This window comes from Trachurus japonicus, chromosome 6, assembly GCF_045865225.1.
Source record: "Trachurus japonicus isolate A0001 chromosome 6, Traja_1.0".
NCBI classification, from domain to species: domain Eukaryota; kingdom Metazoa; phylum Chordata; class Actinopteri; order Carangiformes; family Carangidae; genus Trachurus; species Trachurus japonicus.
The window spans coordinates 12,677,014-12,699,436 of record NC_140912.1 but is presented as its reverse complement, the minus strand read 5'-3'; the positions used below and the strand labels follow the sequence as shown (position 1 = coordinate 12,699,436).

Here is a 22,423-nt window from a genome sequence, read left to right as displayed (position 1 = left end):
ATTACAGAAACAAAAGTGCAAGTAATAACACTAAGCAAAACACAAGTAAGAGATGATTAAACAGGGCCCCTCAGTGGCATTCTGGCTGGGTTTGAATCTGCCCCCCCCCCCCCTTTCCCAAACTTTCCTCTCTCTCTCTCTCTTTCTCACTGCAAGCACAAGGGTGTACAAAGGCCAAAAACATTAACCTAAACACATGCACATGTACAACAATACAAGAGGACAGACATGAAGAGAGTTGCATCTTTTTATTTGATCAGTTGATAAATACTTTAACTACTGTTGCTAATACAATCATATGAATCATATCGGAAGAATTTTTACAGCCCACATCCATTAATGTGATGACTGATTTTTCATTGCTCTATGGGAAACTTCGCCTCCTGCGAGAAGGTTGCGGAGCAGGTTTGCAGTCTGTGTGGTCACAGCCACACTCCTCCACATGAACGTAGGAGAAGGAAACCACATCTCCATTCAGACAGTGCAAGTCAACAGAGCGCTTGCTGGAGCGTTTCTCCTTACAGCAGGAGCAAGACTGCTGCATACTAGCTGCTGCTTCAGACCACCTGGAAAAAGGATCAATCAGAAAATAAGAATGTTTGCAAACTACAACTATATCTATATCTATTGTACTGTAAACTGACTGCTGCTATTTTATAACATGCTTTTGTTTTTATTTATTGTATTTTTTGTACCAGGGAACATCTATGTATGGGACAGCGGATGGAAATTAGCCTGTGGCTACAATCCGGCTTGTTTACGATTTTGTTTCGTTCATGAACTTGCATTGTCCCACTTTAAATAAATTGAATTGAATTGACAACTAAATGTTTTCTATCTAATCTATTGTATAAGCAATATCATACTTACTTAGTGAAAGTATTGCAGGATCCTTCACAATATGGCATATCTACCTCCTCGTGAGACTCACAGTTCTTGTGCTGAACACGTGTTTTCATGGGTACTAACTTGCAGGCCTTCTCTTTCTCAACACCTTTGAAGAATAGCCACACAATTAGATTGTTTTCATATGCTTTCAACCTAAAAACTTAGGAAATTATATACTTACAAGTTGTACAACAGCCATCTGCTGCAGTCTGAATTGTATCCTAAGGAGGAATGTAAACAAGTTAAGCATATTTTGTTTTCTTTATGTCTGTGAAGACATTATCAGTCCCTGACAGTGTTACTTACAGGGTGGCAGTTGCTCTCTTGGAAAGGTGGGCATACAATGTGTGATTTGTACGTTGACAAAGTCTCGGCGGTCTTAACACAGGTGTAATGCACACACTTATTGTCAGGAGGTGACCAGGTCTTTCCTTCCTGACATACATAAGCAGGGATAGACATACAAACATTAAAACACTGGCATACTTCAGGTCAATAAAGATTTACATGCAAAGCAAATGGAGACAATCCGACTTACCTTCAATAGTTGCTGGGTGCCATTAATATTAAGGACACAGTATTTCTGTACGCACTTCCCACAGCATTTATCTGCCTCACTTTCTTCATATTCATATCCCTGACAGAACATAGAGAGTTAAGTTCAGAGTTATGGAGTTATAGAGACAAACACTGATAAAAATGATGATTAATGAATATGAATATAACAGGTTGTATTTCTCTTACCGGGTCACAATTTTCTTGACATTGCTGAAAGTCACACCTTATTTTGAATAGACCAGACTTGGGATCCACCTCATTGGTACAGGTACAATCTTGACATAAAGGCGCAGGAACTGAAGAACCAGGCTTGCAAAAAAAGATGAAATGTGATCATATTAAGAAATTGAAGTGTGGCACAAACTATTAAAAGTCAAAACTAATACATAAACAAAATGTGAGAGTTCATCCTCACAAATCCATGTGTTATTTACCTGGTATTCAGAATCTTTGTGGACACATACTCTCTTTGGCTCTACACAAGAGTAAGACAATGGAAATTTAGTGCCACTGTGATCATTAGGCTTCACATATAAGTTCATTCTATGAATTGTTGAGCTCACCACAGGTACGCTCCAGACAGCATTTTCCCACAGGGACATTGATAACTGGCATATGTCCAACTGGACAGTTCAAATTGATATCTGGACAAGTGTTGCTTTGACATTCTGTGGAGACAATAAAACTGTGAGCCACCTTGAAGAATCATTATCAAGGAATATTGTAAGACAAATGTGCATTGATGCAGCACAACGTACGGCAAACATAGGCAGGACAGCAGATGTCTAATGGATTTGTTTGGCTGACAAGGACAAACCCTGGCTCAGTACAGTTGGCTACAGGTGGTGGTGGGCACATCTTAGGCTTGCAAGTCACAGTCTTGGTGGACTCCGAACAGATGCAGTTTTGACACTTGTAGTCAAATGTCTCATTAAACTGAAAGAATAAGCCACAGCAGCAATTTAGTCTCTTGCAATTTAATATTGCTAGATTTCAAGTGAGCATGAACAGTAAACTTACCTCGCGAGGAATTCCCTCAGGATCAAGACATCCTGTAGAAAATTGTTATCAAATGTCAAAATGTCAATATATTCAATTCATAAATATGAAATCAATAAGACTTAAAGATATACACTACACTTACCACATTTATCAACACATACACCAGACTCTTTGTTGAAGAGTTTCATTCCCTCAGGACAAAAGCAACCCTCAGTAGTGAAGTTCATAGTTGACTCACTAGGACTGTAATATTGAATCATCAAGAAGGAACAGCAGATCAACATTATTTATTTCAGATCCCCCAAATTAATTTACTTAAATGCACTGTATCTGACAACAACAACAAACTGTTAGCCATGTTCTATTAAGCCCTGACTCAGAGGAACTGCAAAATCAATTTTTCCATTCAACTTACTTGTCTTCACAGGTTGGCTGTTCTGCAGGACCACATGGCTTGTAAACTTTGTCTGAAGGGCAGTCACTTGCTGTGGAAAAAGAAAAGAACTAAATTGGTTCTTTTTAGATGACACAGTGCCTACATACATTTAACATCAAATGTGTAACAGGGTAGCCTGTTTAGAGTGTGCAATGCAGTAACAGTAATTAAGTTGCCCCCTTATTATTCAACTTGTTGCAATGTTTACAGTCAAATTATGAGTGCTTGCTTACCACACTGTGTGGTGTGGTTCCTCCAGTGAAGGCAAACCCCAGCCTGAGCACAGGCAGCAGCGTAAGTCTGCAAACTTATACACACCACTGCTGGGTTGGATATATGGCAGCTATCAAAAATACAACCTTGGTGGAAATGTTCAGGGGAGACAAATGGATGGCATGCCTCAAAGACACTGTGAAAGTAAAAAAAAACAAAAAAAAACTTCAAATTAAAATGCTATAAATGAACTGAAATATAAAGTGAGTTTTATGTCAAAGTTATGGGGATGCATGTAAACCGCTGCAGTGGGATTGAGAATACCTACCTGCTCTTAAGCAGGTCACATATAGCATTTGCTGGGCATTCAGATGAGGTTGGCGGAGGATTAGGACTGTTTGTGGGCAGTACAGCTGGTATTTTACATTTGGGTTGGTCAATGTCTGTTCTAAGCCAATGGTCAGCCGCGACTGCACAATCTTTCAACAGCTGACCTCCTGGCAACATGCAGTCATCTGCCTGATTGTTGTTGCATGTTCCTGATAACAGAGACACAGTTAATATTGCAGTTCAACCTCAAACAAATGATTCATAAATATGGTACTGTAGAGAATTATGCTCTTACCACAATGGCCCTGTGTGTTTTTGCCAAAGTATTTATATGGAAGGTTGACACTGAAGCCAACTAGTCCAAATGTTACAACCACATTTAGGTGAGGGATCTCCAAGACCAAATTAATGCCAGAATCCATGATCTTAATACCATATTGTGAATAAGGTAATTTCAGACGTTGTCCGTTTTTCAATGCCTACGGGGGGAAAAATTCACTTGTGATGCGAAAAAAGGTAATGTATTGTGGCAGATACATCACCTCCCATGACTGCAATATGCTGGTTAATTTGTGATTTTTAGATTATTACCTCAGAACATACAGTAAAACCTTTATATGGCCATATTGATTTACCTCCAGTTGAACTGCTCCAATTAGGTTATGATTGATGAGTGTGATAGTTTGTGTGTAGTATGATACAGTAATTGATCGAGGACAAGAAACATCTTCACTGGGATCACAAAAGACATTGTCAATATAAATCTTCAGGTTATATCTCGGTGAGATCTCTTCCATTAAAATGTAACTACAGTTCCCTTGATAACTGTAGTATAATCCATCAAATGTGATGTAATGAGGATCTCCCCAGCCTTCGCATACACCTAAAAGGAAACAACAAAGGGGAGTTGAAAATCAATTTTTTCCCCAAAGAGAAACATAAAGTCAATCAATATGTCATGCATCCTTACAGTCACAAGCGTAATGTTGACAGCAGTAGAACTCATCATAAACCAGAACTGGTTTCTTTCCATTGGCACATGTGATATTCTGTAGGGGTGGACACTCATAGGGAACTATTTCAATTGTATTATTTTCAATGCATCTGGCCATGGTGCAGTTGCACAAAAAGAAGGTCTCGTTTTGCTAGTGTAGAGAAGGAAAAATAGGTTAAATCATTGGTATTTTGAAATATTTTGCCAAAAATAAGAAGCATATTCTTTTAAAGTGAAATATTCTTTGCTGGTCAAGGTTCTGTAAACAGGATTTTAAACACGAATAAAGCAGCACCCAACATTTTTTCTGGTAAAGACATAATGGAGTCATGATGAGCTGAGCAGAGAATAGGAGAGCGCTATGAGCAGTTAAAGGTTTCTTTTCTTCTGTGCAAAGTGGCTACATATTGCCACTTATAGAGATATTCCGGCGTAAATTAACCCAAGGTCTAACACACCGTGACACAGAGTAAGGTCGCTTTCACACCGCTAGTTTGATTATTTGGTCCGCACCAGACAGTAAAATAGTTACATTGTAGCTACAGACTGCGGAGTGGTCCGCGTTCACACATGCAAACGAACCAAAATTGGTCTGAATGACGTTTCATCATCTTCCAGTAGAAATAAGCGCCAATTTGGACACTGTACAATTAACGCAATGTAGATGTACCGTTTATTAGCGGCCAAGCGCAACCTATCCATGTGCCCTTCTCTCTGTGTGTGTGTGTGTGTGTGTGTGTGTGCGCGTGCGCGTGCACAGTACGATCGCACGCGAGAGAGACGACAGGTGGAGAGGCCGACTGGCAGAGATGATAGATGGTGAAACGCGGTTTCTTTTTTTTCCGTGCGAGACTGTGGCGGGCCCAAACATACCCCACTTTTCAATGAAAATACACTGGTAGACCTGAGTTGGTCCAGGTTCGCGTTCTCACCAGAGGGACCGCACCAGAGGTTGGCATTTGGTGCGGAATCAAGCGGACCGAAACCACCCCTTTTCGGAGGTCTCGGCCCACTTGATTTAGTGTGCACCCAAGTGCGATTGATGCTTTCACACCGACGAAAACAAACTGAACGAAGAGCTTTTGGTTCGAATGGACCATTTAGTGTGCACCAACTGCTGTTGGTGTGAAAGCGCCCTAAGACCCCCCTTCAAGAGATCAACTTTGCTGACCCCACAACGAGCAAGCAACTGGAGGAAAGTGGATGAGCAGGTGTTTGATGCCTCGTACTATGGGGTGGGACCCTATTTGTACTGTTGCTGAAGTTTGGTGCTTTTCTGAGCATTATTTGTGGTTGTGAGTGTTTTTTTTGATGGTGGTTGCTTGGTGGAGAAATCGACAGCACTGTATTGCTATCCTGCCGTCTTTGCTGAAGTTGCTACAACTAGAGAAGCTAGCGGTCGGCAAACTTGATCTCTGGGGTCTTACTCTGTGTCACGGTGTGCTAGACCATGGGTTAAACTTAGGCCGGACATGGGACGCCCCAACTGTTAGTGATGTTTGACAAATGTTGCTGTCATTTTTGGCTTAATAACAGTATTGCAATATACCATGTTGCGTCTGTACTACCATGGGATAATGGTTGTGATTAATTTATGTTGGCTTTTGTGTAGACAAAGTGAATTATTCTTTTGTATGTTTACTGTCTGCTTTCACGGAGCTTTATGGCAATATTTCAAGAATGTGATAGGTGAAAATGGGTGGCTGAAAAAGGATTTTGTTTGGTCTGAGATGCTGGTGGTCTAGTGCAGCATTTGTTAGCAGTAACAACTGTCTGCAGAACCTTTGAATATACTGTAACATTTATTTGGCAGGAAGTAAGAGGGTTCTTACTGTTACGTTCCATTCAGGGCAAATAGGCGGTGGAAGTGTAGGTGTAGTAGAAGGCGTTGGAGTAGTAGAAGGTGTAGGGGTAGTATGGGTCGATGGTGTGGTAATTTTGGGGGTTGTCGTGGGTCCTGTAGTTGGGCTAGTTGGGAAAGTTGTGGTGGTTGTGGTTGGTCCCTCTGTTGTGGTAGGAGGTGGGGTTGATGGAGATGTAGATGTGGTGGTTGAAGTTGGTCCTGCAGTTGTGGTTGGACCCTCTGTTGTGGTAGGAGGTGGGGTTGATGGTGGTGTAGATGTGGTGGTTGTGGTTGGTCCCTTTGTTGTGGTAGGACCCTCTGTTGTGGTAGGAGTTGGGGTTGATGGTGGTGTAGATGTGGTGGTTGTGGTTGGTCCCTCTGTTGTGGTAGGAGGTGGGGTTGATGGTGGTGTAGATGTGGTGGTTGTGGTTGGTCCCTCTGTTGTGGTAGGAGGTGGGGTTGATGGTGGTGTAGATGTGGTGGTTGTGGTTGGTCCCTCTGTTGTGGTAGGGGGTGGGGTTGATGGAGATGTAGATGTGGTGGTTGTGGTTGGTCCTGCAGTTGTGGTAGGAGTTTGGGTTGATGGTGGTGTAGATGTGGTGGTTGTGGTTGGTCCCTCTGTTGTGGTAGGAGGTGGGGTTGATGATGGTGTAGATGTGGTAGTTGTGGTTGGTCCCTCTGTTGTGGTAGGGGGTGGGGTTGATGGTGGTGTAGATGAGGTGGTTGTGGTTGGTCCCTCTGTTGTGGTAGGAAGTGGGGTTGATGGTGGTGTAGTCGTTGTCACAATCACAACAGAGTCAGTTGATACTGGCTTTGTAGTGTGAGTAACTTCTGTTTGTTCTGTTGTGGTAGATGGGGTTGATGGTGGTGTAGATGTGGTGGTTGTGGTTGGTCCTGCAGTTGTGGTAGGAGGTTGGGTTGATGGTGTGGTAGTTTTGGGGGTTGTCGTGGGTCCTGTAGTTGGGCTAGTTGGGAAAGTTGCTGAGGTTGTAGATTCTGTGGTTGGGATTGGTCCCCCTGTTGTGGTAGGAGGTGGAGTTGATGGTGGTGTAGATGTGGTGGTTGTGGTTGGTCCTGAAGTTGTGGTAGGAGGTTGGATTGATGGTGTGGTAGTTTTGGGGGTTGTCGTGGGTCCTGTAGTTGGGCTAGTTGGGAAAGTTGCTGAGGTTGTAGATTCTGTGGTTGGGATTGGTCCCCCTGTTGTGGTAGGAGGTGGAGTTGATGGTGGTGTAGATGTGGTGGTTGTGGTTGGTCCCTCTGTTGTGGTAGGAGGTGGGGTTGATGGTGTGGTAGTTTTGGGGGTTGTCGTGGGTCCTGTAGTTGGGCTAGTTGGGAAAGTTGCTGAGGTTGTAGATTCTGTGGTTGGGGTTGGTCCCTTTGTTGTGGTAGGAGGTGGGGTTGATGGTGGTGTAGATGTGGTGGTTGTGGTTGGTCCTGCAGTTGTGGTAGGAGTTTGGGTTGATGGTGTGGTAGTTTGGGGGGTTGTCGTGGGTCCTGTAGTTGGGCTAGTTGGGAAAGTTGCTGAGGTTGTAGATTCGGTGGTTGTGGTTGGTCCCTCTGTTGTGGTAGGAGGTGGGGTTGATGGTGGTGTAGATGTGGTGGTTGTGGTTGGTCCCTCTGTTGTGGTAGGAGGTGGGGTTGATGGTGGTGTAGATGTGGTGGTTGTGGTTGGTCCCTCTGTTGTGGTAGGAGGTGGGGTTGATGGTGTGGTAGTTTTGGGGGTTGTCGTGGGTCCTGTAGTTGGGCTAGTTGGGAAAGTTGCTGAGGTTGTAGATTCTGTGGTTGGGGTTGGTCCCGTTGTTGTGGTAGGAGGTGGGGTTGATGGTGGTGTAGATGTGGTGGTTGTGGTTGGTCCTGCAGTTGTGATAGGAGTTTCGGTTGATGGTGTGGTAGTTTGGGGGGTTGTCGTGGGTCCTGTAGTTGGGCTAGTTGGGAAAGTTGCTGAGGTTGTAGATTCTGTGGTTGTGGTTGGTCCCTCTGTTGTGGTAGGAGGTGGGGTTGATGGTGGTGTAGATGTGGTGGTTGTGGTTGGTCCTGCAGTTGTGGTAGGAGGTGGGGTTGATGGTGTGGTAGTTTTGGGGGTTGTCGTGGGTCCTGTAGTTGGGCTAGTTGGGAAAGTTGCTGAGGTTGTAGATTCTGTGGTTGGGATTGGTCCCTCTGTTGTGGTGGGGGGTGGGGTTGATGGTGGTGTAGATGTGGTGGTTGTGGTTGGTCCTGCAGTTGTGGTAGGAGTTTGGGTTGATGGTGTCGTAGTCTTGGGGGTTGTTGTGGGTTCACATGTGTTTACCTCACAACATACTCTGATCTTATAATTGAAGCACTTAAATGGACGTACTGTTTGGTCTTCTTTTCTACATATTAAACCATATCCCACATCACAAGTCACAACTTGGCCAGAGTTACTCACAAAGTCATCGAAGCTCATGCTAGGATCAGCTGCATATCTACAGTCAATTTCCCAGGGTTTTTCACATATTTCTTTACCACTGTTTGTGATGTTTTCATAAGTTTCCCAGTCACTCTTGTCATCTTTTGGGTTATGCACATCATACCATTCTGACCACTCACACGTTGGAATAGGAATACACGGTGTAGTGGTTGGTCCTGAAGTTGTGGTAGGAGGTGGTGTTGATGGTGGTGTAGATGTGGTGGTTGTGGTTGGTCCTGCAGTTGTGGTAGGAGGTTGGGTTGATGGTGTGGTAGTTTTGGGGGTTGTCGTGGGTCCTGTAGTTGGGCTAGTTGGGAAAGTTATTAAGGTTGTAGCTTCTGTGGTTGTGGTTGTTCCCTCTGTTGTGGTAGGAGGTGGGGTTGATGGTGGCTTTGTAGTGTCACTATATATTGGTACAGTGGTTGGTCCTGCTGTTGTGGTAGGATGTGGGGTTGGTGTAGTTTTGGGGGTTGTCGTGGGTCCTGTAGTTGGGCTAGTTGGGAAAGTTGTTAAGGTTGTAGATTCTGTGGTTGTGGTTGGTCCCTCTGTTGTGGTAGGAGGTGGAGTTGATGGTGGTGTAGATGTAGTGGTTGTGGTTGGTCCCTCTGTTGTGGTAGGAGGTGGGGTTGATGGTGGCTTTGTAGTGTCACTATATATTGGTACAGTGGTTGGTCCTGCTGTTGTGGTAGGATGTGGGGTTGGTGTAGTTTGGGGGGTTGTTGTGGGTCCTGGAGTTGGGCTAGTTGGGAAAGTTGTTAAGGTTGTAGATTCTGTGGTTGTGGTTGTTCCCTCTGTTGTGGTAGGAGGTGGAGTTGATGGTGGTGTAGATGTAGTGGTTGTGGTTGGTCCCTCTGTTGTGGTAGGAGGTGGGGTTGATGGTGGCTTTGTAGTGTCACTATATATTGGTACAGTGGTTGGTCCTGCTGTTGTGGTAGGATGTGGGGTTGGTGTAGTTTGGGGGGTTGTTGTGGGTCCTGTAGTTGGGCTAGTTGGGAAAGTTGCTGAGGTTGTAGATTCTGTGGTTGTGGTTGGTCCCTCTGTTGTGGTAGGGGGTGGGGTTGATGGTGGTGTAGATGTGGTGGTTGTGGTTGGTCCTGCAGTTGTGGTAGGAGTTTGGGTTGATGGTGTCGTAGTCTTGGGGGTTGTTGTGGGTTCACATGTGTTTACCTCACAACATACTCTGATCTTATAATTGAAGCACTTAAATGGACGTGCTGTCTGGTCTTCTTTTCTACATATTAAACCATATCCCACATCACAAGTCACAACTTGGCCAGTGTTACTCACAAAGTCATCAAAGCTTATGCTAGGATCAGCTGCAGATCTACAATCAATTTCCCAGGGTTTTTCACATATTTCTTTACCACTGTTTGTGATGTTTTCATAAGTTTCCCAGTCACTCTTGTCATCTTTTGGGTTATGCACATCATACCATTCTGACCACTCACACGTTGGAATAGGAATACACGGTGTAGTGGTTGGTCCTGAAGTTGTGGTAGGAGGTGGTGTTGATGGTGGTGTAGATGTGGTGGTTGTGGTTGGTCCTGCAGTTGTGGTAGGAGGTTGGGTTGATGGTGTGGTAGTTTTGGGGGTTGTCGTGGGTCCTGTAGTTGGGCTAGTTGGGAAAGTTATTAAGGTTGTAGCTTCTGTGGTTGTGGTTGTTCCCTCTGTTGTGGTAGGAGGTGGAGTTGATGGTGGCTTTGTAGTGTCACTATGTATTGGTACAGTGGTTGGTCCTGCTGTTGTGGTAGGATGTGGGGTTGGTGTAGTTTGGGGGGTTGTTGTGGGTCCTGGAGTTGGGCTAGTTGGGAAAGTTGTTAAGGTTGTAGATTCTGTGGTTGTTCCCTCTGTTGTGGTAGGAGGTGGAGTTGATGGTGGTGTAGATGTAGTGGTTGTGGTTGGTCCCTCTGTTGTGGTAGGAGGTGGGGTTGATGGTGGCTTTGTAGTGTCACTATATATTGGTACAGTGGTTGGTCCTGCTGTTGTGGTAGGATGTGGGGTTGGTGTAGTTTGGGGGGTTGTTGTGGGTCCTGGAGTTGGGCTAGTTGGGAAAGTTGTTAAGGTTGTAGATTCTGTGGTTGTGGTTGTTCCCTCTGTTGTGGTAGGAGGTGGAGTTGATGGTGGTGTAGATGTAGTGGTTGTGGTTGGTCCCTCTGTTGTGGTAGGAGGTGGGGTTGATGGTGGCTTTGTAGTGTCACTATATATTGGTACAGTGGTTGGTCCTGCTGTTGTGGTAGGATGTGGGGTTGGTGTAGTTTGGGGGGTTGTTGTGGGTCCTGTAGTTGGGCTAGTTGGGAAAGTTGCTGAGGTTGTAGATTCTGTGGTTGTGGTTGGTCCCGTTGTTGTGGTAGGAGGTGGGGTTGATGGTGGTGTAGATGTGGTGGTTGTGGTTGGTCCTGCAGTTGTGGTAGGAGTTTGGGTTGATGGTGTCGTAGTCTTGGGGGTTGTTGTGGGTTCACATGTGTTTACCTCACAACATACTCTGATCTTATAATTGAAGCACTTAAATGGACGTGCTGTCTGGTCTTCTTTTCTACATATTAAACCATATCCCACATCACAAGTCACAACTTGGCCAGAGTTACTCACAAAGTCATCGAAGCTTATGCTAGGATCAGCTGCATATCTACAATCAATTTCCCAGGGTTTTTCACATATTTCTTTACCACTGTTTGTGATGTTTTCATAAGTTTCCCAGTCACTCTTGTCATCTTTTGGGTTATGCACATCATACCATTCTGACCACTCACACGTTGGAATAGGAATACACGGTGTAGTGGTTGGTCCTGAAGTTGTGGTAGGAGGTGGTGTTGATGGTGGTGTAGATGTGGTGGTTGTGGTTGGTCCTGCAGTTGTGGTAGTAGGTGGGGTTGATGGTGGTGTAGATGTGGTGGTTGTGGTTGGTCCTGCAGTTGTGGTAGGATGGGGTGATGGTGTCATAGTTTTGGGGGTTGTCGTGGGTTCTGTAGTTGGGCTAGTTGTGAAAGTTGTTAAGGTTGTATATTCTGTGGTTGTGGTTGGTCCCTCTGTTGTGGTAGGAGGTGGTGTTGGACTGTCACATATTTCTACACATATCTGCTTGTGCTCATCAAATATGGGCTTATCTTCAGGGCATACTGGGTAGCAGCCTGTAAAAGTCACATCACAATGTATCACAGTTACATTCTTTTTTTGACATTGCTTTTAGATCTGGGATACGAATGTTAGTCGAGTTATCTTTGAACTATTTTCTTATTGACACATCAATATGATTTGAGACATGCGAGTTACTCTCTTACCTTCTAGTTCTGGTATAGGGTTGGTGCATGTTCCATTTGGATTCAAACAGGTCTTGTAACAAGGTTCATGACATGGTCTGTAGTGCCACGTGCAATCAGATTGGTTATTGTAATAGTCACAGAAGACAGCTAGGAAGAAAAGATACAATCTACATTACATTTGAATAATTTAAATCATTGATTTAAATAATAAATATCAATATTGTAATCTGTGAATTAAGTGTAGCCACAACAATCAAACCTAAATTCCATCAAATTGAGCACACATCTTTTCTCATCTCTAAATATATACCATGTCGTAAGAACTTTCAGTCAAACAGCAGTCTTTGGCCAGATAAGACCGAAATCAACATTTTTATTGTCCAAAGTGTAAAGTTGTGATTACTTACGACAGATTTCTGGACTTCTCCATGCAACACAGACACCAGCCTCACTACAAGCTTGAGCATAAGCTGCTACCGCTGTGCAGAAACACTCACAGTCTCCTCCAGTGTCACAAGCACATGAGTCTTTCACACAGTTTTCTTGAAATGGAAGGGGATCTACCTGTTCAGTCATTCAACATTAATGACTGGTGTTTAGAAACCTGTTCCCAAACATGTAACGGATACAACAAATTAAAATAATTGAAAAACAAATCTGTTATTACCTGATTGTGACAGTCTTTGAATGTCTCTGAAGTTATAATGCTACACATCATTTTTGCCCAGTAATGTCGACTGGGTTTCGCTACACAAGGATCAACATTTGTTTCTGCATCTGGGCAGGTGCTTGTTACTTTCCAGCTGTTTGCAAATTCGATAGGATTGCTCACAACGAGCTGGCCCTGGGTGGTGAAGTCATTCTGGCCATTGCCATCAAAATCCCCACAAAGGCCGCATACCTCTCCCTGTACAAATGAAAGGAGTTAGTGACTTTTTTTTTTTTTTTTTTTACATTGGGACAATATTACATTGAACAGGCATTTTACATGATGTGTCTTTGCATACCATAATACTCACTCTATTTACATTATAAATTATCACTAGGCCTTTTTCAACACTATATCACTGCTGTCCCAAAGCTTCATAAGTGATGCATGAAAATCACTTGTGAAAACTATTACAGCAAGAGATTTCAGTCATCATCTCAAAAGCAATTACTGTGACTCACGCTGTGCATTGGTTCCAGGAGGATGCGAACTGTCGTTCTACGATCCCACATCACTGCCACACCAATGGCAGATTCTATCACCAGATACAAGCCAATCGTCCGTATTTTGTATGGAATCTGAGTGCCATGTCCCAGGTCCTCCTCTTCATATTTACCCTTTGATAATCTAACTTCATTTCGCTGCAATGTTAAGGAGATTACGGTAACCTGCATTGTTAAATAATTTTGGCCAGAAAAGATATCAGGTTTTGTCATGAAATCTTACCCCAAGTTGGATTCTGACAGTTTTGGAGCATGTGGTGCCTGTTGATCCACATGGCACGTTTTCTGTGATAACTCTGAAGGTGTCCTGTGCTGTTTTATTGCCACATTTGTTCTTTGAAGAGAGAGAGTCATTAAACCATTGCTTATTTGCTTCATAGTACACAGGAAATCACTGATCAAATCAAAATGATAATGAAGCTTGACTTTTGCCAGTCTACATGAAGAAAAACTGTTTCATATTCCCTATACTCATAAGCAGTCATATCAAACTGAATAGTTGCAAAAATAACATAATTTAGGAAAGTTTGATTAGTGTTCAGAATCACATATTGAAGAAGCCAGACAAACACATCATGTTGAGCATGGGCCCAGAATCTCTATTTTTACAGTGTGCAAAATCTACTGTGTAAGTAACAGTATCCACTAGTATCACTACAAGTGTCTATGGCATATTCAATACTTTCTGCTAACAACACAACACCACTCTGCAGGGAGATTTTATCTATGGGATCATGTGTACATGTATGTTTTGTTTACCTGGACAGCAATGTAACCACAACTTCCTTGAAAAGCATATGTCCGCTGATCAAATGTACTGTAGTGACCACTGCCATAAATAATGCAAGTCCCTGGACATTTTTCCTCTGTGCATGCCCACTTTCCGCTCTTGCAGGTACTAGATACATCAGAAATGGTAAAATGTAATGCTTTACATACAGCATTAAAAAAACAAGATAACATTTGTTTACCATATTATATTATACTTCTAGTAAAAAAGGTCATACCAGTTGTTGCACTGGTTACGGATTTCTTTTCCCGGGGCATACAGGTGGCCATTATGCTGACATGGACAGTCATTTTCTTTCACACAGGAACCTTTGCCATCATCAAGTAGGCCAGCAGGACACAGACAGCCAGATTCACACTCTGTGGAGTCCTGGATAGATCAAAAGATCACAAGGATTAGAAAAGAGCAAACACAATGACATTCTTAAAAACATAATGAAAAGAAACTGTCTGAAAACTATGATAGACACTTGCCAATATATACTACTGCAACTCCAGTGTAACATACAATTACATTCAGAAAATTAATATTAGATCGTTTATATGAGACAGGGATGCAAACTTAAACACAGCTAAATCAGCTCACACATTCATCTTGGTCCAGATTTAAACAAGTCCGTGCACACTGCACTCCAAGGTCTCCTAGGCCCGCAGTGGTGCAATTGAAGAACACCTTTGGAGATGGGCATGCTTTAAACCAAAAGAGACAGTGATTTAATATACACATCAACTAAATGCTTCAGTTGCGTAAAATAAATAATTGGATAAATAGAACAAAACATACTTGATGAACGGGTTCTCCATGAACGACAATGAAGCACTCCATTAGTACAAACACTAGAAGAAGATATAAGATGCAACACAAAAGATACTTAAGCACCAGACATTTAGTTTCTTAAACTCTTTGTTGAAAACTTTACAGTTGCACTAAATCTGCTCAAATCTGGAGTGACTGATTTCACCTAATTGAAAACATCTAACTCACCAGTGCTCGTCTTTGACGCTGATGGACTTTCCTGGCTTGATGTACTTTTCGTTATGGTAGCATGGACACTTTGCCATGGGGACACACATGCCTTTGTCATTGAGGTAGAGACCCTCAGAGCAGGAGCAGCCGTCCACAGGCAGGAAATCAGTAGTACAGCTCTGCTGCTTAGAGCTCAGTGATCTGCAGGTCAACTGGCATCTCTGATGCTTGTAAGAGAAGGTCTGAGATGCTGGGCACCTTGTTGAGTATTTATCTGTTTTGTGGATAATGTGAGGATGGTCACTTAATAGTTTATGGCCCACTAATTAAAGCAATAACATTGGTTAAAGCAGAAGTAAGTGATATATTTGTGTTAATATAAGTCTTAAATAGTTATATCTTCCGACAGCAATCACTTACATAGAGTGTTTGGACTGAAACACGGGTCTCTCAGTCCCTCTGCTCTGCTCTGAGCCGAAGAGAAAACATTTATCGTATCCTACAGTTTTTATCCAATGAGGAGAGAGAACGGCATGCAGGGCTGTGTGTGCAGCCAAGGAACGCCGTGAATGTGGTGACGTAGCGACGAGGACTGTTATGGTGCGTTCAAGGAAACTCGTATTTTTCCGACCGTGGAGTGGGACCAGTTCGATCTGGTACGAGTTCACCGGTCGGAAGTTACGAGTGGCCGTTATAGTGACTTTCACCGGTAAAACAGGTCGGAAAAACACGAGTGGGTTGCCTGAAACGCTACAAAGTCGTAAGTTGTGACTTGAAGCTGTAATTTACGATTTCAAAAGCCTGCCTGGAACGCAGCATTAGCGAAAACGACCGGACCACTTACTTCTGCTTTAAATAGTCACGTCATTTTACCAGAGGAGAATGAAATAAAAATCTTACCGCACACTTTCTCTCTCCAGTTTGTCAAGAACACTCCTTTTGATGCACAAGCCCGTGCATAGGAGGACAGGACAGCACACAGACAGGCCTCACTCTTCTCACAGTTACAGCTGGCATACGTACATCGCTGCAGAACCACAGAATTGTTTTAAACAACTACAGTCTCATCAAAATTTAATTTAATCACAGACAAATGGAGTGATTTTGCTGTACCTTGAAGTACATCTCAGGATTCACTTGTGAGTGACATTGTGCAAAGGTAGAATTTGGCTTTAGTAGCAAGGTGCACCAGTGTTTGGCGTACTGCTCTGTAAAGGAAGAAACAGTCAACCATTTATTTTCCATGTCCTTGGTTGTGTTAGATTGTGTGCAATTGTTTTCAGTTTAACATATTTGAAGACTATAAAAATGTGTTAAAAGCAGAGAACCAGTCACAAAAACTTGTTTGACTGGTGGAACAAAAGCAGTCACTGCTATTTCACCATTGTCCACACTGAGGGAACAGGGGTCTTCAAGTCTTTCTCCTCTGTCTTCACACATGACTTTAGATTTCCATGAATTCGCAAAAGTTGCTGCTGTTCCCTCCACGATCCCCTGAGGTGTTTTCATGTCATCATGCAGGACCATGTTGTAATTCCCGCATAAACCTGAAGAAAACAAATATTTTAGACATTTATACCATAAATAGGAAAATGTCAAGTGCAATAAATTTGCCAAATGCATATAACTCTGATGATTCAATTCATTTTCTTTCCTTTTTTTAATTTTTAAGGTACATTGAAATTATTTCATATATTTTCTGTATATTGTTTCATAGCGAAATTATGTTCAAAAAAACAAGCTCTGAGTGTTTCATGTGTTAACTGTGTAGTATGTATGTAGTATGTAGTAAGTATTTTTATTTTATTTTATTGTGGCTTTTTTCTCAGTTTTCACTCATTTTTTGTATTGTAGCAAAATTAACTTCCAAATACAAATTAATTAATAATTAAAAATTGCTGTTTTCTGCCTCACTACTCATTTAGTACAATAATCTAAGGGTATTATATATACTGACATATTTTTGATTATGATACTACATGTTACCACACATGTAAAACTCACCACGTGTCTTTGCCTTGTAGCTCTGGTCCAGCCTGACATAAACTTGCATAAGAGGCACCTGCTGGATCTGAATTTGCAACCCGAAAGTGGTCTGGAGCAGTATGTGAAAGGATGAAGCGTGGAATATGTTGATGTCACCTTTAAATCAAGAAACAATTTTGTATGAAACATTGCAACAAGAAACAGTAAGATCATTTGCCAGTGTCATCACAAAAGAGACAGAAGACAATAAAATGTGTCTTATTGTCTGACTCACCTGAGTGGTAGGGCAAAGTGATGGTCTGCATATTCTGCTTTACTGTGCCATCTGAACCGAATGTTAATACCTAAATAGAAACAGAACAGATCATTTGAGGGTTACAGATGTCATTGTGAAATAATAAATGGCCACAGTTGTTTTAACTTGCAGTCTTGAACTCACATTGTTTTTGTCATTGTTTATCAGGATTTTGAGGGTTTTCAGACAAGTGTCAAACTCTTGGTTTGCACATGGCACCAGCTGGGCCAAGACTGTAAACTTTGGACTTGCAGCATCCTGTGAAAAACAGAAGTATAAGTGCAATCAAAAGAACAACTTGTATCTATTTTTTTTTATATTAACTGATTTTTATTTTTCCTGTGATTTAATTGTGCAAAACAATAACCCACTCACCTTGCTTTCCACCTTGGCGAGAGTGTAGTAACAGTCTCCATGGAAGGTGTAGGTTTTCCCATCAAACGTAGTTACATGTGAGCCCTCTTCGACTGCACATGTAGCAGGTGTTTTCAAGTTCTTGCAATCCCATTTCCCCTTCAAACATGTGCTGAAACAGACCAAATCATTTCAGATAACAAATTAAAGGAAAGCACCTAAAAATAATACATTTGTTTTATAGCACGAAACATTTGACTTACCATTCCATTTGGTCCTGTCGGTAAACCTCGCCAGAGTTATAGATTTTGTCTTTGAAGCACTGACATTCAGACTGAGGGATGCACCCTCTCTTGGAAATGTCGTCCAACACGGTACCTGTAGGAGACAGTTACATGAAGGTTTAACAGAAAACTATTAACAATGCATTATGTAGAAAGAAACATGGTTTCAAATGTGAAGATCACTCACCAGGTGGACAGAAGCAGCCATCCATTTTGTGGAGCTCACACAGTGAACTTGTGTCCTGATGTGTGCAAGTATCAATGCAAGGGGAACCGCTCTCTTCAAAAACCATGTTGTATGGGCACTGTTTAGCTGAGAAGATAAGGTACAGGTGAAAATGACTTGGCAGGATGTGACTCATTTGATTTTCTTTCCATAGGTGTAACAACAGGAGATTATTTTGTTTACTTATTTAACTTCCTTGTATCCAGATTTATTTAAAAAAAGATTAATGTCATAGGACTTACTGATACAAACATATCTGGCCTTTCCCTATGCTGTTAGTCATTAAAGGTGTCAAAGGAAAGATAAAGTCTATTAATAACACAATAACTGTTATTCAGTAAAATGAGTTGTGTTTCAGTGGGCCTGATTACGGTATTTCTATACTCCCATCATCTACACCTGTATAAAATTTAAAGGTGATGATTAAATAAAAAAAGATCATGAAACGTTACCACAGAACTGTGGTGTCCTCCAGTTGGGGGGCTGTCCTCCTGCATGTGAACACTGGCGAGAGAACTCAGACAGTGTGCTGCAGACACAGAAGTCATTTGAAGTGCTGTTGCAGCCACACATGTCCTGCACACATGTCTGGATGTAGAGTTCAGGCTTGATCAGTTTGGCGCAGGAGCTCCAGGACTGTGAGAGCAACATCTCCTCACACTTTGTTTGCTATATGGGGAAAAGAGTTGGGTTTAAAGTTTAAAATGCAAGACATTTCTATGTATCACTTATTTCTTTTAGTTGGATTATAATAAACCTACAAACTCCTTGCATGAGTCCTGCACACTCCTAGACTCACGAGAGTCCTCTTCTTCTTCATAGGGGTCCTCACAGTCATCATTAGGACGGTGAACTTTGTGTTTAGAGCCAAACTCAGTTGGGCTTATTTGGCGACCTGCGTGTAATAATATTCATAGTATCACATACAAAAGATACAGTGCATTACTGATGAAATTAGTGTATACATGAAGTGAATAATCAAATGTACCATTGTGAATGAACTCATTGAGGACTGGAACACCATTAAAGTCTCCACAAAGCCCACAAGTTCGATTGGCATAGTCTTGATCCAGTTCGACCTACAACAACACAGCAAAGAGCTCTAACAGTCTTTCAAACTTAACTTCATAACACTAAAACATATTGAAACACAGGCAAGGCACTGTTGAATTGTAATTATATTATCACCCCATAAATGAACATGAAGAGAATAGTGTGATTTAATTTATACTCTCATAGTTTGTTAGAAAATCATAGCAAATGCACCGTTTGAATAAATGGTTAAGGAAAAGTAACTGATGGATTGTGTTTGAAATTAATATATTCCCTGAAGACTTTGGAAATATATCTGTGTCCCTGGGGATCAGTCTGTTCAACAGAAACAGAAGACCGACTTGGTCCAATCATCATAAATGTGTGTTACATTTAGATTTGTTGTATTTATTCTCCTTAAAGTGTGTGAATCATACAAGATGCCTAAAGGAGAGCTGTGTGGACAGATTTCTGCCAGGTGTCCAACACCATTAAAGCTCTAATAGTCAATAATCAGTTTTTAGTAGACCTAGAGTTTAAAGATAAAATCCTTCATCTAAGTTTTTACCATGACTGAATCAGCGAGGTTCCACATGACAGTGAGGCCAACTTTGGACTGGAGCTTGATGTAAATAGCACTTTTTTCAACTTGTACGCCTACGTTGTGGTATGGCAGTTTGACCCTGCAAAACAAGGAAGGAGTGTTTGTTTCTTTATCACTGCCAAGCACACATCAGAAGAGAGAATCAAAGCTAATCAAACAGGCCATTTACTTACGGCTCTTCATTCACACGGACCAAATCCTTGCTGAGGTGGAATGAGTAGTCGTTGATGGTGACCAGCACATAACTGACTGTAGGGTTTCCATCTTTCTCTTTCCTCTTCAAGTGCACAGAAAACTCCCGGTAGGTTTCATGGCAGTCAGAGGCCAGGTTGTATTCACACGTACCAGGGAACTGGTACACATCGCCATCGAAGGTCTTGAAGTGCCCTCTGCCCCATGTGCTGCAGATGCTGCTAACATGGTTGCGAACTGAAAAAGATATAAAAGTACGGTATATTTATTAAAAATATATATGTATAAGTTGAGCACAAACAATCCATTCATAGTCCTGAAGGCATCTTACCCATTCTGGCTTGAACATCAGTAGCAATGTCAACAGACAATGCAAGGAAACACAGCCACACACATCTCCACCCCATCGTTGCCAATGTGGGCTTGCTGTCACCAAAGGAGGTAATGGTCACACGGGCCAGAGTGGCCCATTTATATTCAGATTGCACAACTTTTGCTACCACCCATTTTACTCATACCTCTATTCCTAAGACAAATATGTGCTGAAAGTATGCCCAACGCCTTCAACAGATGCCAGATTATATTTACATCCCCCTTATCTTCCAATTAAACAAATATGCTTGTACTCCAACCCTGAACCTCTACTCCATGAGCAGCAATAAAAAGGGTTTCCTGAAAGTGTACCCCTCTGTTCAAGAGGTGTTCTCTGTCAATATATCTGGATAACATTTTCAACATTTTCAGTATTTTCAGTTATAGTGTGACACATTTCATTCTAATGTAACTTTTGGAGTAAGTAAAACAAAAGTTATTAATGATGAATAATTATTAAGTTAAACATTATTATCCATGATGTCCTCATACAAAAATTGTGGTTAGCTGTTATACTATTTATTTTGTATCATTTAGATATGACGGAATCCTGCACAAGAAAATGGCATAAAAGCACATATTTCAATGTTAATGGTAAAACATTATTGATAATTTAAAACAAACAAAATAAGATGAATATGTAATAACCAATATTTTAATGACCATATATGGCACAAGGATCACACTGACAAAACAAAGTTTGGTGAGTGACTATGACCTCAATGAACTTAGGGCAGAGTCATTAAGAGTCATCTAATGACGCCTTACAGCCTACGCAACCTGCGTCACCCTATCTACCATCTGCTTTACATTTGATAGGCAGGTGGATCATTATCAACCTCAAACAATCTACAATGGTAGATGCATTTTTTTTTTAAATACCATGAAGGAACCAGTGATTCGACTATATGTCTTTCTTTCTTTCTTTTGGTTGGATATCTGGATAGCATATATTTATATTTACCAATTGGGTGCAATTTTACAAATCATTAAGCAGCCCTGTAATTCTGAACCTCAAATACAACCTCGTGAATTTAACATGAGGGTAGTGTTGTGTTATTTTTGGATTGTCACATAGATTTTTTTGAGAGCAATCTATACTTTTCACAGTATCTGATTATCTAATAAACACTGGAGCTGGTGTTACCTAAATCTATGACCTTTCAGATGGTGTCATGCGACAAGGCCAATGGGGAAAAAAAGACTGACATAAATCAAGGCCGTAACCATGGAGTCAACATTGGGGGGGACCAAATCTCTCTCTTTCTATACTGTATGTAAATTCACTAACACATGGGATACTTTTTTGTTTTTATTTTTTAATCAGCTAGATATACTGTATATTTGGGGGGGGGGTTGCATTTTGAGCATATCTGAATATACCTGTATATGGTAGTTATGGCCTTGACATAAATACTTCCAGGTCAAGTAATATGGCTCGACACTATAAAACACCAATTTGCGTACACATCCTCAGATTCTGTCCGTTATGTTGTTCGTATTTGTTGCTAACCTGTGAGTAATAGGCCTACGTGACATTGAGATTTGAGGTGACACAACACATGTTTCTGTCACACACTATGTAAAAATGGTGGCAATGAATCAGCAAAAGGCAAGACAGTTGACGACTCAAGTTTACCTACACCTTGGCCAAATACATTTGCACAGCTGCTTATGATTCTTGTAAACATTACACTACATGGTTCAAGTGGCCCAATTCAGATTTTTTCGTCTGAAGTGGCACAGATCGTATCGGTTTTGCCTGAAGAAGGTCTGTTGACCGAAACATTGTAAATATATAACCTATTGTTTGAGCAAGTTACACAGTGAGCGGGACTCCTCTTCTTTTCACGCACAGATCAGATTTGTAACATGAACTAGTAGGATAAACGGGACAAATAGCCTACATATGGAATCAGATATTCTCAGATCAGAGTCAGGCCCCTGTCATAGCCTATGTGGAAATAAATCAGATACAAATAGGATATCTGCCAATACGTCTGCAGTCTAAACAGACAGATCGATTTTTCCTGGCAATGCGTGTCGTACGTCATCGATGATAGGTAGGCCTAATATTAGGCTTACCGTGCCTACATGTTTCGCTGAACCTCTGTAGCCCGTGATCGACACGTGGGGCTAACCTAGGCTACCATGGCCA

The 22,423-nt window shown here is 41.8% G+C and overlaps 1 protein-coding gene across 1 annotated transcript; it reads right to left on the bottom strand.

Annotated features, from left to right (window-relative positions):
- Nucleotides 1-233: 233 nt before the first annotated feature.
- On the bottom strand, nt 234-20,429 carry LOC146985717 (mucin-5B-like). The gene is made up of 49 exons (XM_085780443.1): nt 20,225-20,429; nt 19,875-20,130; nt 19,666-19,780; nt 19,054-19,144; nt 18,827-18,960; nt 18,518-18,734; nt 18,027-18,152; nt 17,819-17,933; nt 17,577-17,727; nt 17,346-17,459; nt 17,181-17,250; nt 16,925-17,062; nt 16,303-16,467; nt 16,034-16,128; nt 15,821-15,947; nt 14,939-15,194; nt 14,738-14,790; nt 14,540-14,643; nt 14,172-14,323; nt 13,924-14,062; nt 13,388-13,498; nt 13,123-13,302; nt 12,620-12,859; nt 12,360-12,516; nt 11,971-12,099; nt 11,001-11,820; nt 10,195-10,328; nt 9,699-9,744; nt 8,887-9,020; nt 7,703-8,436; nt 7,427-7,461; nt 6,254-7,229; nt 4,398-4,572; nt 4,063-4,310; nt 3,723-3,906; nt 3,426-3,636; nt 3,118-3,293; nt 2,864-2,933; nt 2,591-2,691; nt 2,467-2,498; nt 2,205-2,382; nt 2,010-2,114; nt 1,881-1,921; nt 1,633-1,755; nt 1,427-1,525; nt 1,195-1,323; nt 1,070-1,109; nt 871-994; nt 234-566 (listed from the first exon to the last, which is right to left on the bottom strand). The coding sequence occupies exons 1-49, from the start codon at nt 20,298-20,300 to the stop codon at nt 365-367; spliced, it is 8,628 nt and encodes a 2,875-aa protein (XP_085636569.1). The 5' UTR covers nt 20,301-20,429; the 3' UTR covers nt 234-364.
- Between the last annotated feature and the right edge of the window lie 1,994 nt (nt 20,430-22,423).

Bases quoted from the DNA above. Each gene is read 5' to 3' on its own strand.
- LOC146985717 (XM_085780443.1), bottom strand. From the start codon at position 20,300: ATGGGGTGGAGATGTGTGTGGCTGTGTTTCCTTGCATTGTCTGTTGAC. The intron at 3,907-4,062 runs GTAAATCAATAT...TTCCCCCCGTAG, and splicing joins TTGGAGCAGTTCAACTGGAG to GCATTGAAAAACGGACAACG. The intron at 2,934-3,117 runs GTAAGCAAGCAC...CTTTTTCCACAG, and splicing joins GAACCACACCACACAGTGTG to CAAGTGACTGCCCTTCAGAC.